The sequence below is a fragment of the Cyprinodon tularosa genome, unplaced genomic scaffold (genome assembly GCF_016077235.1).
Source record: "Cyprinodon tularosa strain WSP-4 unplaced genomic scaffold, ASM1607723v1 ctg270, whole genome shotgun sequence".
In the NCBI taxonomy this organism is placed as follows: Eukaryota; Metazoa; Chordata; class Actinopteri; order Cyprinodontiformes; family Cyprinodontidae; genus Cyprinodon; species Cyprinodon tularosa.
Genome location: NW_024038975.1, coordinates 1,800,657 through 1,812,835, shown reverse-complemented (window position 1 = coordinate 1,812,835; position 12,179 = coordinate 1,800,657). Strand labels below are relative to the sequence as shown.

Sequence of the window (12,179 nt, the reverse complement as noted above, 5' to 3'; positions counted from 1 at the left end):
TTTTGTATACACCTCCTTAGCTCATTTTTCACACTGTAAATATACCCCACCACATGTATTATTTCCTTTCTTTCCTCACAACTTCAGCAAATGTAAATAAAGCACATGATCAGCCGCTGTCATAGAAGAAGTGAAATGTCCTGTTTCACATTTGAGAACAGCTCAACAATGATGTTGAAGGTGACTGAATTATAGTGAGACACTGCGAGGAAAAAGGATCATTAGGCTGAGTAAGAAATTAACCTTAGTGAAGCAAATTAACTTCCTAGTTGTAAAACCCAGAGGGAGAAGTTTAGTTCATGTGGATGAACCACTCAATGAGATCCTGATCCTAAATATGCTGTATCTGGTTTCAGGTGCATCTGTCTCATAAGACCCATATTTTAAAATGACAGATGATGAACTTGTTTTAAAAAATGCTGAGACAGGTAAAACTGAAAAGGTGCAAACTAGTTTACCCTTTCACCTCCTGAGAAGTCAAGGTCCCAGTGTGTCTAACTAGCCACTGTTAGGGGTTGGTGGAAGTTGGTTGAGGACCAAAATCCAGAGATGAGGAGGCAGAGATGGGTTCTCGAAGATTTTATCAATCGGGGTGTGGCGGGGGAGTGGGGGTGCGGGGGGGGGGGGGTTGGGGCGTTTCCCCGAGGTGCGTATCGAGGCTTCTTTCATTTGGGGGAGGAGCCAAAATTGATGCCGTCTGAAGCCTCACTACCCCGCCATACTTCCCGACCATATCGGGAAGTGGTTCAGCCCGCCCTGAACTTCTGCAGGCATCTGAACAGCCTCAGTACTCAGTGAAGATGTGGGAGTTTGTAGGAAAGTTGCTGTCATTGGTTGAAAAATCAACCAATCTAGTTGGTTAAAACTAGTTTGGTTAGATTAAACAATGTAAGGATCAAAATCTGAGCAAGAAAATTGGTTACAGTTATGACATTGGTTTTAAGTAATATTTCTTTCAGGGGAGTTGTTGCTCTGCTACTGTGGTCAGCTGTATGATATGTGCTTCCTCTCCTGTTGTTATTGGTTTGAAACCCACCTCACACTTTTGAAAGTTGTGATAAAACACCAGTATTTTGGCCGATGTGACTAATTTCTATTGGTTTGCCTTGGTACAAATATAGATTTGGTAAAAACACTACCAAAGTTAGATTGGTTGGTTTGACCAAAAAGTTGGTTGAAAACATAACTTACAACCCGATTAAAACTAAAAACTGAGGAAAAACTATTATGCTTGGAATAAAAATGACTAACACCTTTCATTTTGCTCATCATTGCCCAATTTGCACAAACACTTTCACTGTCTGCTTCAGTTTATTTCCTATAAAATGTAGGAGAAGTTTTGGTGTTAGGTTTGGAACTAAGGTGTGGATTGAGGTTAGGTCGGGTGCAGGGTTAGGTATGAACCAGTAATGGTTAGCTTTAGAGTCATGGTTAGGCTGTAGAAATGGGTAAATGAGTGGAAGTAAATGTAAAGTCCCCACAAGGATAGATCATTTTATACTGTGTGTGACTGCACAAATAATATTGCTAAAAAAAATAAAACCGGGTGAAACTAAATTGACATTTATTTCAGTAACTTGGTTCATTAAGTGAGACAAATTTTAAAATGAATATTACACAGCCTTCATTTCTGTTAATTAGGATTTTTCATTTAGAGTTTTGAAAACAGGGCATTTAAGATTGGAGTGTTACATCAGACCAATAATAAAAAAAAACATTTTGTGCAAGAGATATGTGTTTGATAAGGAGTACGTTTAATACCTGCTTTTAGGTTGTTTTTTTTAATAGTTGCTTTTAATCTAGGTTTATCAAAACTAGGTTTATTGGATGGCATATTCTACTCTATAGAATACTGTATCAGTGCAGGTCAGGTCAGGACGTTAAATAAGTGCTGGACTGATGTGCTCTCTGAATAAAAAATATTTCAGGTTTCTCATCAAGTTAAAACCAGGACTAGCCATAGTCGTTATCTTATACACCTGAGTCCTTGTTTTCCAGGAATTTGGGCTGAACCTTTGGTGTAGGTTGGATAAATGTGTTCCACTAACTAGACAGTGTCTGCTTAAGGTCCTCCTGGATACCCTGGTGAGGAGGGGCCACAAGGAGAGAAGGGTCCAACTGGAGACCCAGGCTACCCCGGACCTCCCGGACCCCCTGCCTCTAGCACACAGCAAGGTTTGTAAAAATAAATTTATAACTTTTTGCTATTCAGTTCTCATCATTCAACAAAATGTCTCAGCTTTTTATGCAGTTAGGTGTGGTTGCCTTGCTGCACTTTGATCTCTTTGGAAATAAGCAAACTTGCTGCTCTCTGGCACTAAACTGTTTTTTTTTTTTTATGATAAAGAAATGCAGGTTTAGTTGCATCATTATGCATTAAAAAGTTGCATAATAATATGTTTGTTTTTTTAAGCAACTCCCATATTTGTCATTTCTAATAAAGCTATCCAAACCAACCTGGCCCTATGTAAAAACTTAATTTCCCTCTGAACCTTAAAGATGACTGTACCACCCTTGGAGGATATAACCAACATGAAGCTTTTGCCAGAACTAAGTCTTCTGCATTTTATCTCACTTCTTTAAATATCAGTGGCCCACTTTAGGTCAGACAGGACCATTTTGCTTGGATTTAGGTCCAGACTTTGAATTTTCTGCCATACCATGATCACTTATGCACCACAAACAAAAAGTCGTACAGGATCTTTTGGGTTTTCTTTTAAAGAGCACGTTGAATGGTTCCGTCAATCACAGCAAGTAATCAAAGGCCTGAAGCATCAGGGCAGTCTTGGATCGTTTCAATACCACAGCCTTGTTTAAATGTCGGTATGGTTTTCGTTTTTTTTTGTTATTTTCTGCAGTTTCATCAGTTTTATGCCATATTTAGCAAAGTTCTCTAACACTATAGACAGCATTTTGGGGCTCTTTAGTGAACTTAATGAGCTTTCTATATGGTCTTTGAGTGATTTCAGAAGGTCAGCAACTCCTAGGATGGTTCACCATTATTTAATGGTAAATGGCATGTACTTATATAGCGCCCTTTTTGAAGTCAGGAGACTTGACCAAAGCGCTTTACAATACATTCATTCACCCATTCACACACACTCACACACTGATGGTGGCAAGCTACATTGTAGCCACAGCTGCCCTGGGGCTCACTGACGGAAGCGGGACTGCCGTACACTGGCACCACCGGGCCCTCTGACCACCATCAGTAAACAATGCAGTCGAAGTGTCTTGCCCAAGGACTCCACGACACTGAAAGTCGGAGCCGAAGCTTGAACCGTCAATCCTTCGATTTCAGGGACAATCTCCTACATTCGATGCCACTGTCGCACTGTTCGCCAACTGTTCTCACAATGATTCATAGAGGCCTTAGAGCCTTAGATTTGGCTTTGTTATCAATTTAATAACAGCTGGTTGTCAGTGAATTTCTTTCTCATCTCTTCTAAATTTCCTCAGGGTCGGGATACTTAGTGTTGCCTTTTGAGACATTTATCTTCTTCATGTTGTAAATCCCTTTATTTTCCCACAATGGGGAAAAAAATCCTCCCCCTCCTGTCAGACAGAAGATGTTAAAATAATTTCTTGTTTTGGCTGAACATAATCAAGTCTGCCTATTTATAGTATTTAAGCGTTGTAATTTGTGATTTTAGAATGTTGGGGGAAAGTTTTGTTTTTTACATGGGTCCATGTCAATCACCAAATAATTTTAACTTTTTAATGTAATTAGGTTATCTTTGTCCAAGAATAAATTTTGATTTAGTTAAAATATAGGAAAAAAGCTATTAAGGGGTAATTACCTTTTTATATGAATATAACTTCTTATTTTTCCACCATGCTAACTTTTCTAGATCATCCTTCTGCTATAAAATGAAAGTAGTGAACTGCATTCAGTTCTCACCTGTAGTGTGGGAAGAATGTACTTTAACTGGAAGCTACTTAATAAAGCAGGATTCTAAAGAGCTGTTTAAACATGAACATTGAACTAATAGAAACACCTTTTTTTGTTTGTTAGCTTTCGTTTCCTTTGGCCCTTTTGGTTTTAAGGGGGAACGAGGAGATAAGGGTCTACCAGGAGACCCAGGAAGACCTGCTGTCTCTCCAGGATCTCCTGGACCGGATGGAAGGCCAGGGAGCAGAGGCCCTCCTGGAATCAAAAGATCAAGTAAGTTATAACATGGGAGGGGAGAGTCATTTCAGATTTGATCCCATGTTTCTTTGCTTTAACTCCTGTTTTTGTGGTAGTGAAAGAGTTTTTCAAAGGAGATAAAGGATTCAGGGGACAACCTGGCAATGGAGGATTCAAAGGAATAAAAGGTGCCATTAGCACACAAAGAAAGAAGATAAAATCATTCTTAACCTGTGTGACATATTTCCAACCTGACAATGTTTTGCTTAAACAGGAGATCATGGAGAATGCAAGTGCAGTGGTGATAATTTCCCCCGTGGTTTAGCTGGTCCTCCCGGTGAGCCTGGTGATGCTGGGATGACTGGGGAGTCTGGGTATGATGGGGATATAGGAGACCCAGGTCCCCGAGGAGCAGATGGTTTACCTGTAAGGAAAAGATCACCACAGTCCTTTTAGTTATAATCCTTTTAAAAGTCAGGTCCTTCACATTTAACTGTTTTATGATTCATTTTAGGGACCTGCTGGCATTAATGGTTTCCAGGGGCCCAAAGGTCGAAAAGGAGAAACAGGTGTTGCAAGACAAAAAGGTGCAGTTTGTTTATTTCTGTTCATCTTAAGAGGGAAAAACCTCTGCAGTGCATTTTGTTTATAATCAGGATTACATGTTTGCAAACATTATTATTTTGATTGGACTTTATCCTATAGGATATCCAGGGGACCCAGGAGACCCAGGGAATGATGGAATTCAAGGGATACCCGGTGCTCCTGGCCCAAACGGCCTTAATGGTTTCCCTGGTAACCGCGGCCTTCCAGTGAGTTCATATCTCCAGTCTTAGGCTGTGTCCAATGTCCGCTCTAACCCTGAGATCCCTCAATCACTATAAAGAGGGGGGACTATGTAGCGGACTTTATAGTGAATTCAGTTAACTGACCGTTTGGACAGATGATCTTTACATTTTTCGCTTCCTGTTGGCCACATAACTCTGCCCTCCCCACGGTGCCTGCGCCATCTTTGTTATTAGTTGCCACTTGTTATTTGTTGTTAGTGGTCACTGTTGGATAGCAACAGCTATCATGTGGGACAACAAATCCCATGATGCTTTGCGAGGCGAGCTCACCTCGCAAAGTATTCCGGGTTATATCTGCTCGTCTATTCACTATGGATGATCGCTACTTTTTCAAGGTGCATTGTGGGAAATTTCGAGTCTACTACTTTTTCATCCACCAGATGTTCCAACAGTCATCTAAAAAGGCGTAATCACTATTTAGTGCCCTATATAGTGATTAGAGGTCATGGTGGGAGGAGGTCATGGTGCCCTATATAGTGATTAGGGCGGACATTCGGACACAGCCTTAATTAGCTTTTTCTATCGCGTACTTTAAAGTTAAATTTGTTCCTCCAATTTGTTTGCTTACCTGTATTTGTTTTGAACATTATTCATCTTTGGTGTTCCCTCATACTTAATCTCCAACTATGTCTATATTTGTGTGACCAGTGTTGTTTTTGACAGCCACCTCAAATTTATTCTTAGTCTTCAGGATGAAAACTATTATTAGTCTTAGTCCCATTTTAGTTATTACGATATGTGATAGTTTTGGTCGGTTTTAGTCGACTAAAACTTAAAAATGTTTTAGTCTAGTTTTAGTCAGTTTTATGCTGCAAAAAAGTGAACCTTTACAATTTTGAAGCAGATTCTTTACCAGACTGACAGCTCTAGCCTAGTTACTACATTGCTGGGTATAGAATGCTACAGTTCATCATTGATGTTGGGCAGAAAACTTTGATTTATAAAATTTAAAATAAAAAATATAATGAATTAATGCCCTATTTATAAAAAAAAAGTGTCTTAAAAAAGTTGTGAAAAATAGCAGATCTAGTTCAACACATCATATCAGTTAATATAGCAGACAGTCAAGCTGACAAAAGGTACAATACAGGAATGCTTTTAGACGTACACAAGGTTTCCATTCCAAAGCAAACACTTCCTGATCTACTATGAACTATGCATTACCCACACAGATATATAAAATCTTCATTACTCCAAAAAAGCAAAGAACAAAAACTTTATTCTTTCCAATTTGGCAATTGTGGCTTTATTTCTTCAATTCCTCCCTTGGTTACTGTTGCTCAGGGGTAAAAGTGGATTTAAATTCAAAGGGTTTTGATATAAAAAAAAAAAGTACAGAAAGACCCTACATAATTACACGGTAAAGCCATGGCAATCCAGACCTAAATTGAATTAATATGCTAACTAAAAGTTTACATATTTAAAAGAAACAGAGAAAATCTTTTAATAACAATTCAAGGAGACATTTACATCATAATTAAATGGATAGAAACGATTAGAAATAGTTAGAGAAATATTCAAAGATCTATGTACCTTTTCACCTGGCTCTTTACCTAAAAATAAACAAAATGTAATGAAATATTTTATTTGGATATGATTTAGAGATTCTTTTTGGTAGAAATTAAAGAATGTTTAGCATCATCTCCTGTGAGCTGGAAGAAATAAAATCTTAAAAATTAAACTGAAGGATTTTTTACGCTTTGCGGAGGATAATCAGCCACATATAGTTTATTAAGTAGTGAGAGCAGGAAGAGCCATACTGCTGAGAGCGAACCATCGGTGTGGAGCGAGAGAAGCGCAGACTCTGAGCTACGTCCGCACAAAGACATTGTTGATTAGGAAGATCAGTTTGTCAGAGTTCAGCGTGCAGTGCTGGTGTTCTGTCAGACACCCGGACAATTCTGGATTATTTTCACCCCGCCACTGCGGCCATGATCCATCTGTTGTCATGCAGAATTAGCATCGCTGCACAGCAAGTGGTCTGCGTGATCAAACAGGACACAGCAGCACGGTTGATACTGCTTAGCAGATTGCAGCACAATGATGCAGTTTCTGACTGACGACTCACTCATTTTTATTTAGTCTCTTCTTGTTTATTAAAACTCACACCTATAACTCTCAAGTTTTCGTCAACAAAAATCCATGGTTAGCTTGTCAGTTTTAGATATTGTCATGAAAAAAAGGAGCGTTAACGAAATTATTTCATCATCGTCATTGTTGACGAAAACAACACTGTGTGTGACACATGAATAAATAGCCGCAGAATAGTTAAAAATTGGTGCCTAAATTGGAGATTGTAGAAGGCTCAATTTTTAAGACTTTGGAGATTATCACATTGCTCAACACTATTGGACTGATCTTCAAAAGCTATGCATGTATTAAAACCTGTGCAAAATTGCTTCAAAACATGTAACAGATGTTCATACAGCATTATATGTCATTGCTGCTTGAGCAATCTTTCTAGATTATCTACAAATTATTGCACGCACAACATTTATTTTGCTTTCCTTATTTGGAATGTTTAAAGATCCGGCTTTATATATAAAGTGTATTTACAATGCTAACCCTCATAATTTTGAAACAAATCACTTATTTTCACCTTATAATTGAATGTTTTTTGTGGTAGCGTGTGGTACAAATGGTTTTTAGATTAACACATTTTTTTTTTCATTATAAGAAAATCAAAGATTATTATACTAGAGTCCAGAATTATACATGTCAGAAAATCTATGAGCTTGTTGAAAAGAGAAATTCCCACAGTCAGACCATTTGCAGGCCTGTGTGGGCAAATATAGTCTTGCCAAGATGTCAGATGCGTAAACATTTCTTCAAAATGAGGATGGGTTATTGTAAATAGTTTATTTTAAAGAGATTTGTCTGTTTTATAGTTAACTTGTAAATGATCTATGTCTATGAGAAAGTTTAGAAATGATTTATCTTTTTCAAATCACACAAACCCGTTTTTTATAGATGCCACTGTAGATTGAAGCATGTTTCGTTTCCTTGTGTGTCTTTATTGTTTGGGTGATATTAACAGGGTGAAGGTCCTATAGGAGAACGTGGAGACAAAGGGTTCCCTGGATGGCCCGGTACGGCTGGTCCTTTAGGAGAGATAGGAAAACCAGGTGAAAACTTTGCAGGTATCAAAGGACTGCGTGGTCCTTCTGGAGATGAAGGCCTCCCTGGCTATGATGGAATTCCTGGTCCGCCTGGAAGTCCCGGTAAGAACCAGCTAACTAGTTCCTTTCCTAGCACATGTTTAATGCCATTTTTGTTTTGCATATTTGTTTAATGTTTTTTTTGCTACCAGTTTGTGCTCTATTTTTTGTTCTTTATGTAATTTTCACCTCTCTTTTCAATGGGTCCTCTTTTTAAATTCATTACAAAGGAATGAATTTGGAATAAAAGTGGCTTCTGGGTGAAATAGGGGCTTTAAGTGAAAAATAGAAGGGGGCATGAAATTTAACTTCGCTTTCATCTGCTATCTATTTCAAGTAAAAGCTGCATCCCCTCAAACCTGCTGAGCTTGTTTGAGACCAAGCTTGAGCTTTTGAATAACTCTTGTTCCAAATGCATCTCTTTCATTCTCCCTACTTTTCAACTGAAAGGCGGCTGTATACCAGATGGAGATGGAGGACAGGTGGATGTGACAGGTAGCTGGTATAATCATGTTTTCACCTCATTCCTGCTGTTATAGCGCTTCTTTTGTGCTTTGCATTTCAGTCGTTTAACTGGTTTGCATGATGATTTTTAAGATGATATTGGTTTGTGGTTTTCTTTGTTGAGGCAGCAGCTAATGTAAGAATGATGTGTAATTATCTTAAACCTTCACGCTGGGCAGCAGTCAATACCACATGCACCTAAACAGTCATCAGTGGCCTTATTAAGTCGCTTATTAAAGTTTTTTCTTACATTTATCTTTCAGGTGCTTGTGAACCCATCCCAGGTCCTCCTGGCCTGCCTGGACCTCGTGGATTTAGTGGAATATCAGGTTCCCCAGGTGGGTTTTTTGACTGATTCGTGTTAAATTTTCTATGAAGCGGGACTTTTTTGAGGTACTGCTTTGATTTCCATCCAACAGGGGATCGTGGCCCTAAAGGTGTAAAAGGTGCAAGTGGAGTGAAGGGAGAGAAAGGAGAACAAGGGGACCGGGGAACAAGCGGCTTTCCTGGACCACAAGGTTAGAAGGGACCAATGTCTGAATAGTTAGCACCTTTTCGGAGCTATGTTAGAGTTTTGCTCACATACTTTGGTACCAGGTTTGTTTGTAGGAAAGAAACAGAAATTGACTTGAATAAATGAGCTGTTTTAAAAACGATTATTTCATTTCATTTATTTCATTTCATTTATTTCAAATAAAGGTGAAAATCAAAATGATCTATTTAGCCCTTTTTGCTAAAAACATTTCCAGATTTTGAAGTCCCAGGATTTGGTTTCAGCAATTCAAAGAAACACTGAGGATTTGGGTTTCTTCTGTTTGCACTGTCAGAAGGACAATTTTTTTTTTTTCAGATAAGCCTGATGATGTTTGGTAAAATTGCAAGGAAATCTGCATTTCTCTCTCAGTCCTGCAGGTGGAAATAATGAGAACACGCAACTGGCTTTACTCCCTTTGAAAGGGGCCTAGATGCTAGCATCGCCCATTTAAAGAAAAACAAATGATTCTGATTGTATTTACTTTGTCTTTTTAAAGATAAAAGAATACATGCACTGTGTGCAGTGCATAAAGATTGTTTCTTCAATCAATAAATATCAATCCTAATTGCTGTTATAGAAAAAAAAGTATAAAAAAGGCGAGTATATGCTAAAAAAAATCTCCTTCAGTGTTGGCCTCCTGGCAAGCTTCAGTCTTGTCCTTTTTATCTATTTATTCTATTTGAATTAGTACAGCACTCATCAATCAATGCATCAGCAAATGCTTCCATATAAATATGCTGGATTTAGCACCAGAGCTAAATTGAATCCGTTAAGGCAGGTTCAAATACTTAATAATACATTTAACAACACAGACATTTCTACAGGAAAGATTTAGACATTGGAAATATAAATAATATATATGATCTACAATTGTATATCCAGTTGTGTCCAGTTAAAGCCAATTTATGCTTCTGATGCATAGCCTCTGCAACCGTCAAATCTGTCTCTGTGCGCAACCACGCCCCCCGCGCAGAGGTTCTGCAGCCGTTGTCGCGCACCTCAAAAATCCTATCCTAACTACGCATCAGACGGACGCAAACCTGTGCAGACCTCAAGCCAAAAAGCAGCTGTGATTGTTCTTTGGTCTGCCTTTACGGCTGTCGGTGTGTTCTTTCTTCTCGATTGGCGCCATTTTTAAAAACCGAGGAACAACTACAATGGACAACTACGACGAAAGGTTAATCAGGGAGGTTCGGAAGTACAACCACTTGTACGATGCCTCAGACAAATTATATAAATATGCCAAGGTCTCTGCCAACTCCTGGAGGGAGATCTGCCAGATCCCTGAGCGGGATTCAAAGGAGTGTTTACAAAGTTGGAAGAGACAGAGAGAATAATACGTGAAGTTCTCGCGAGTTCTCAAATAGGCTCCCCCTTGCGCTTTGGCTGGAAACTGCTGTGCTTGCCTAAAAATTCCAGATCGATGGTGCAGAAGCATAAAAGCAAAACTGGTTCACAACCAGACCCAAGCGACATTTGATATGTGCGGCTGCAGAAGTCTAATCTGCCCTTTAAAAGAAATACCTAATGTATATCATTTTCATTACTTTTTTCAGTTTTTGTTTCTTTTGGGTTTATAAGAATAATGTACGGGTCGGTTGATGGATATGATTAACAACCTTTTTAACCAAACAGTCTCTGTGCAAAACAGTCTTGAGTACTTCTGAAATCAAAAAGGCCTTTAATGGTTTCCTGCAAAGCTCAGCATAGGTCACTTTCATATCAATCTCACTTTTGATCACATACTTGGTTTTGGCACAAAACACATTTGTCTTATTTTGGTAGAATCCTTGCAACACATAGGATCTCCACTTCCAACAACAAATACCAAAATACAGTCCCAGCAGGGAATCTCAAAGGCTCTTTGAATGAGTGACTGGCTCTTCTGAGATTTACTCACTATTGCTTTCTGATGGTGAGGGACAGATTTTAAAACATCCATCCTCCCTCCTCATTCTTTTTGCCTCCATAGCTATTTAGTCCCATATCTGAAACAAACTACGACACTAAAATTAATGTTTTAGAGATTTTAAGGAGATAATACTAGTATTATATTGATGTATTATTTTAAATACAGGGTACTTTACATAAACTGTCCTATACTAAAGCATTAAATACTCTTTCATTTAATAATAGTTTTTTATAACTTCTGTTTTGTTTTGTTTTTTACTTATAATAGGTTTTGTCGGTCCCCGAGGAGAACCTGGGATTCCTGGCACCAGGGGTTCAGAAGGTACCCCTGGTAGCCCTGGTATTCCTGGCCGAGACGGGTTTCAGGGTGATAAGGGTGCCCATGGAGAAATAATGGATGCATCACCTGGACCTCCAGGTGACCCAGGAATACCTGGCTTGCAAGGAAAAAAAGGCCAGACAGGAGAACCGGGACCACCAGGTTTTGCAGGTAAGCTGTGTGTGTTTTGTTTTCTTTTTTTGTTTTTTTTCAATAGTGTTTGGTATTTGCTTGAATATTTTTCTTAAACATATTTTCAGGAATAAATGGAATGCCTGGAATGATTGGCTTCAGGGGGCCCAAAGGTGCCCCAGGCCTGCCTGGGGAAGAGGGAAGACCTGGGCCAGCTGGCACATATGGCTACCCTGGTGATCCTGGTCAGTCTGGTCCACCTGGTCCGACTGGCGCTATTGGAGAGACAGGTTAGAGAAGCACACAACCACAGGAACAATCCATCAAAAATAGTTTTTCTCACTGCTCTCTGCTGGTACATTCCTCTACCTTATCAGGAATAACCGGAGAGAGAGGTCCAGATGGAGACCCAGGTCCTCCAGGTCCAATAGGGTTAAAAGGAATGCCAGGTGCTTATGGCGATGATGGCACCGTTGGAGAGCAGGGCCCACAAGGTGACCCTGGACAACAAGGTGCAACTGGAAGACCGGGAATTCAAGGAAAGAAAGGTCTGTATCTTGAAAGGTTTTCCTGCTTATTCATAACATGATAAAACAGAATATCTACCAAATGGTTTCAGCTAAAGTCAGGTTGGTGTTTCTGG

General features: G+C 39.2%; 1 protein-coding gene across 1 annotated transcript in view; it reads left to right on the top strand.

The window, feature by feature from the left end:
• The window catches only part of col4a2 (collagen, type IV, alpha 2), an 80,172-nt gene that overhangs the window by 56,741 nt on the left and 11,252 nt on the right, over positions 1-12,179 (top strand). Inside the window, exons 20-32 of the mRNA XM_038289610.1 lie at positions 2,068-2,175; positions 4,016-4,165; positions 4,246-4,317; positions 4,404-4,555; positions 4,644-4,716; positions 4,835-4,941; positions 8,015-8,198; positions 8,586-8,630; positions 8,903-8,977; positions 9,059-9,157; positions 11,354-11,575; positions 11,665-11,826; positions 11,914-12,084. Of these exons, the coding sequence (XP_038145538.1) occupies positions 2,068-2,175; positions 4,016-4,165; positions 4,246-4,317; positions 4,404-4,555; positions 4,644-4,716; positions 4,835-4,941; positions 8,015-8,198; positions 8,586-8,630; positions 8,903-8,977; positions 9,059-9,157; positions 11,354-11,575; positions 11,665-11,826; positions 11,914-12,084 (1,620 nt within the window). The remainder of the gene's footprint in view (positions 1-2,067; positions 2,176-4,015; positions 4,166-4,245; positions 4,318-4,403; positions 4,556-4,643; positions 4,717-4,834; positions 4,942-8,014; positions 8,199-8,585; positions 8,631-8,902; positions 8,978-9,058; positions 9,158-11,353; positions 11,576-11,664; positions 11,827-11,913; positions 12,085-12,179) is intronic.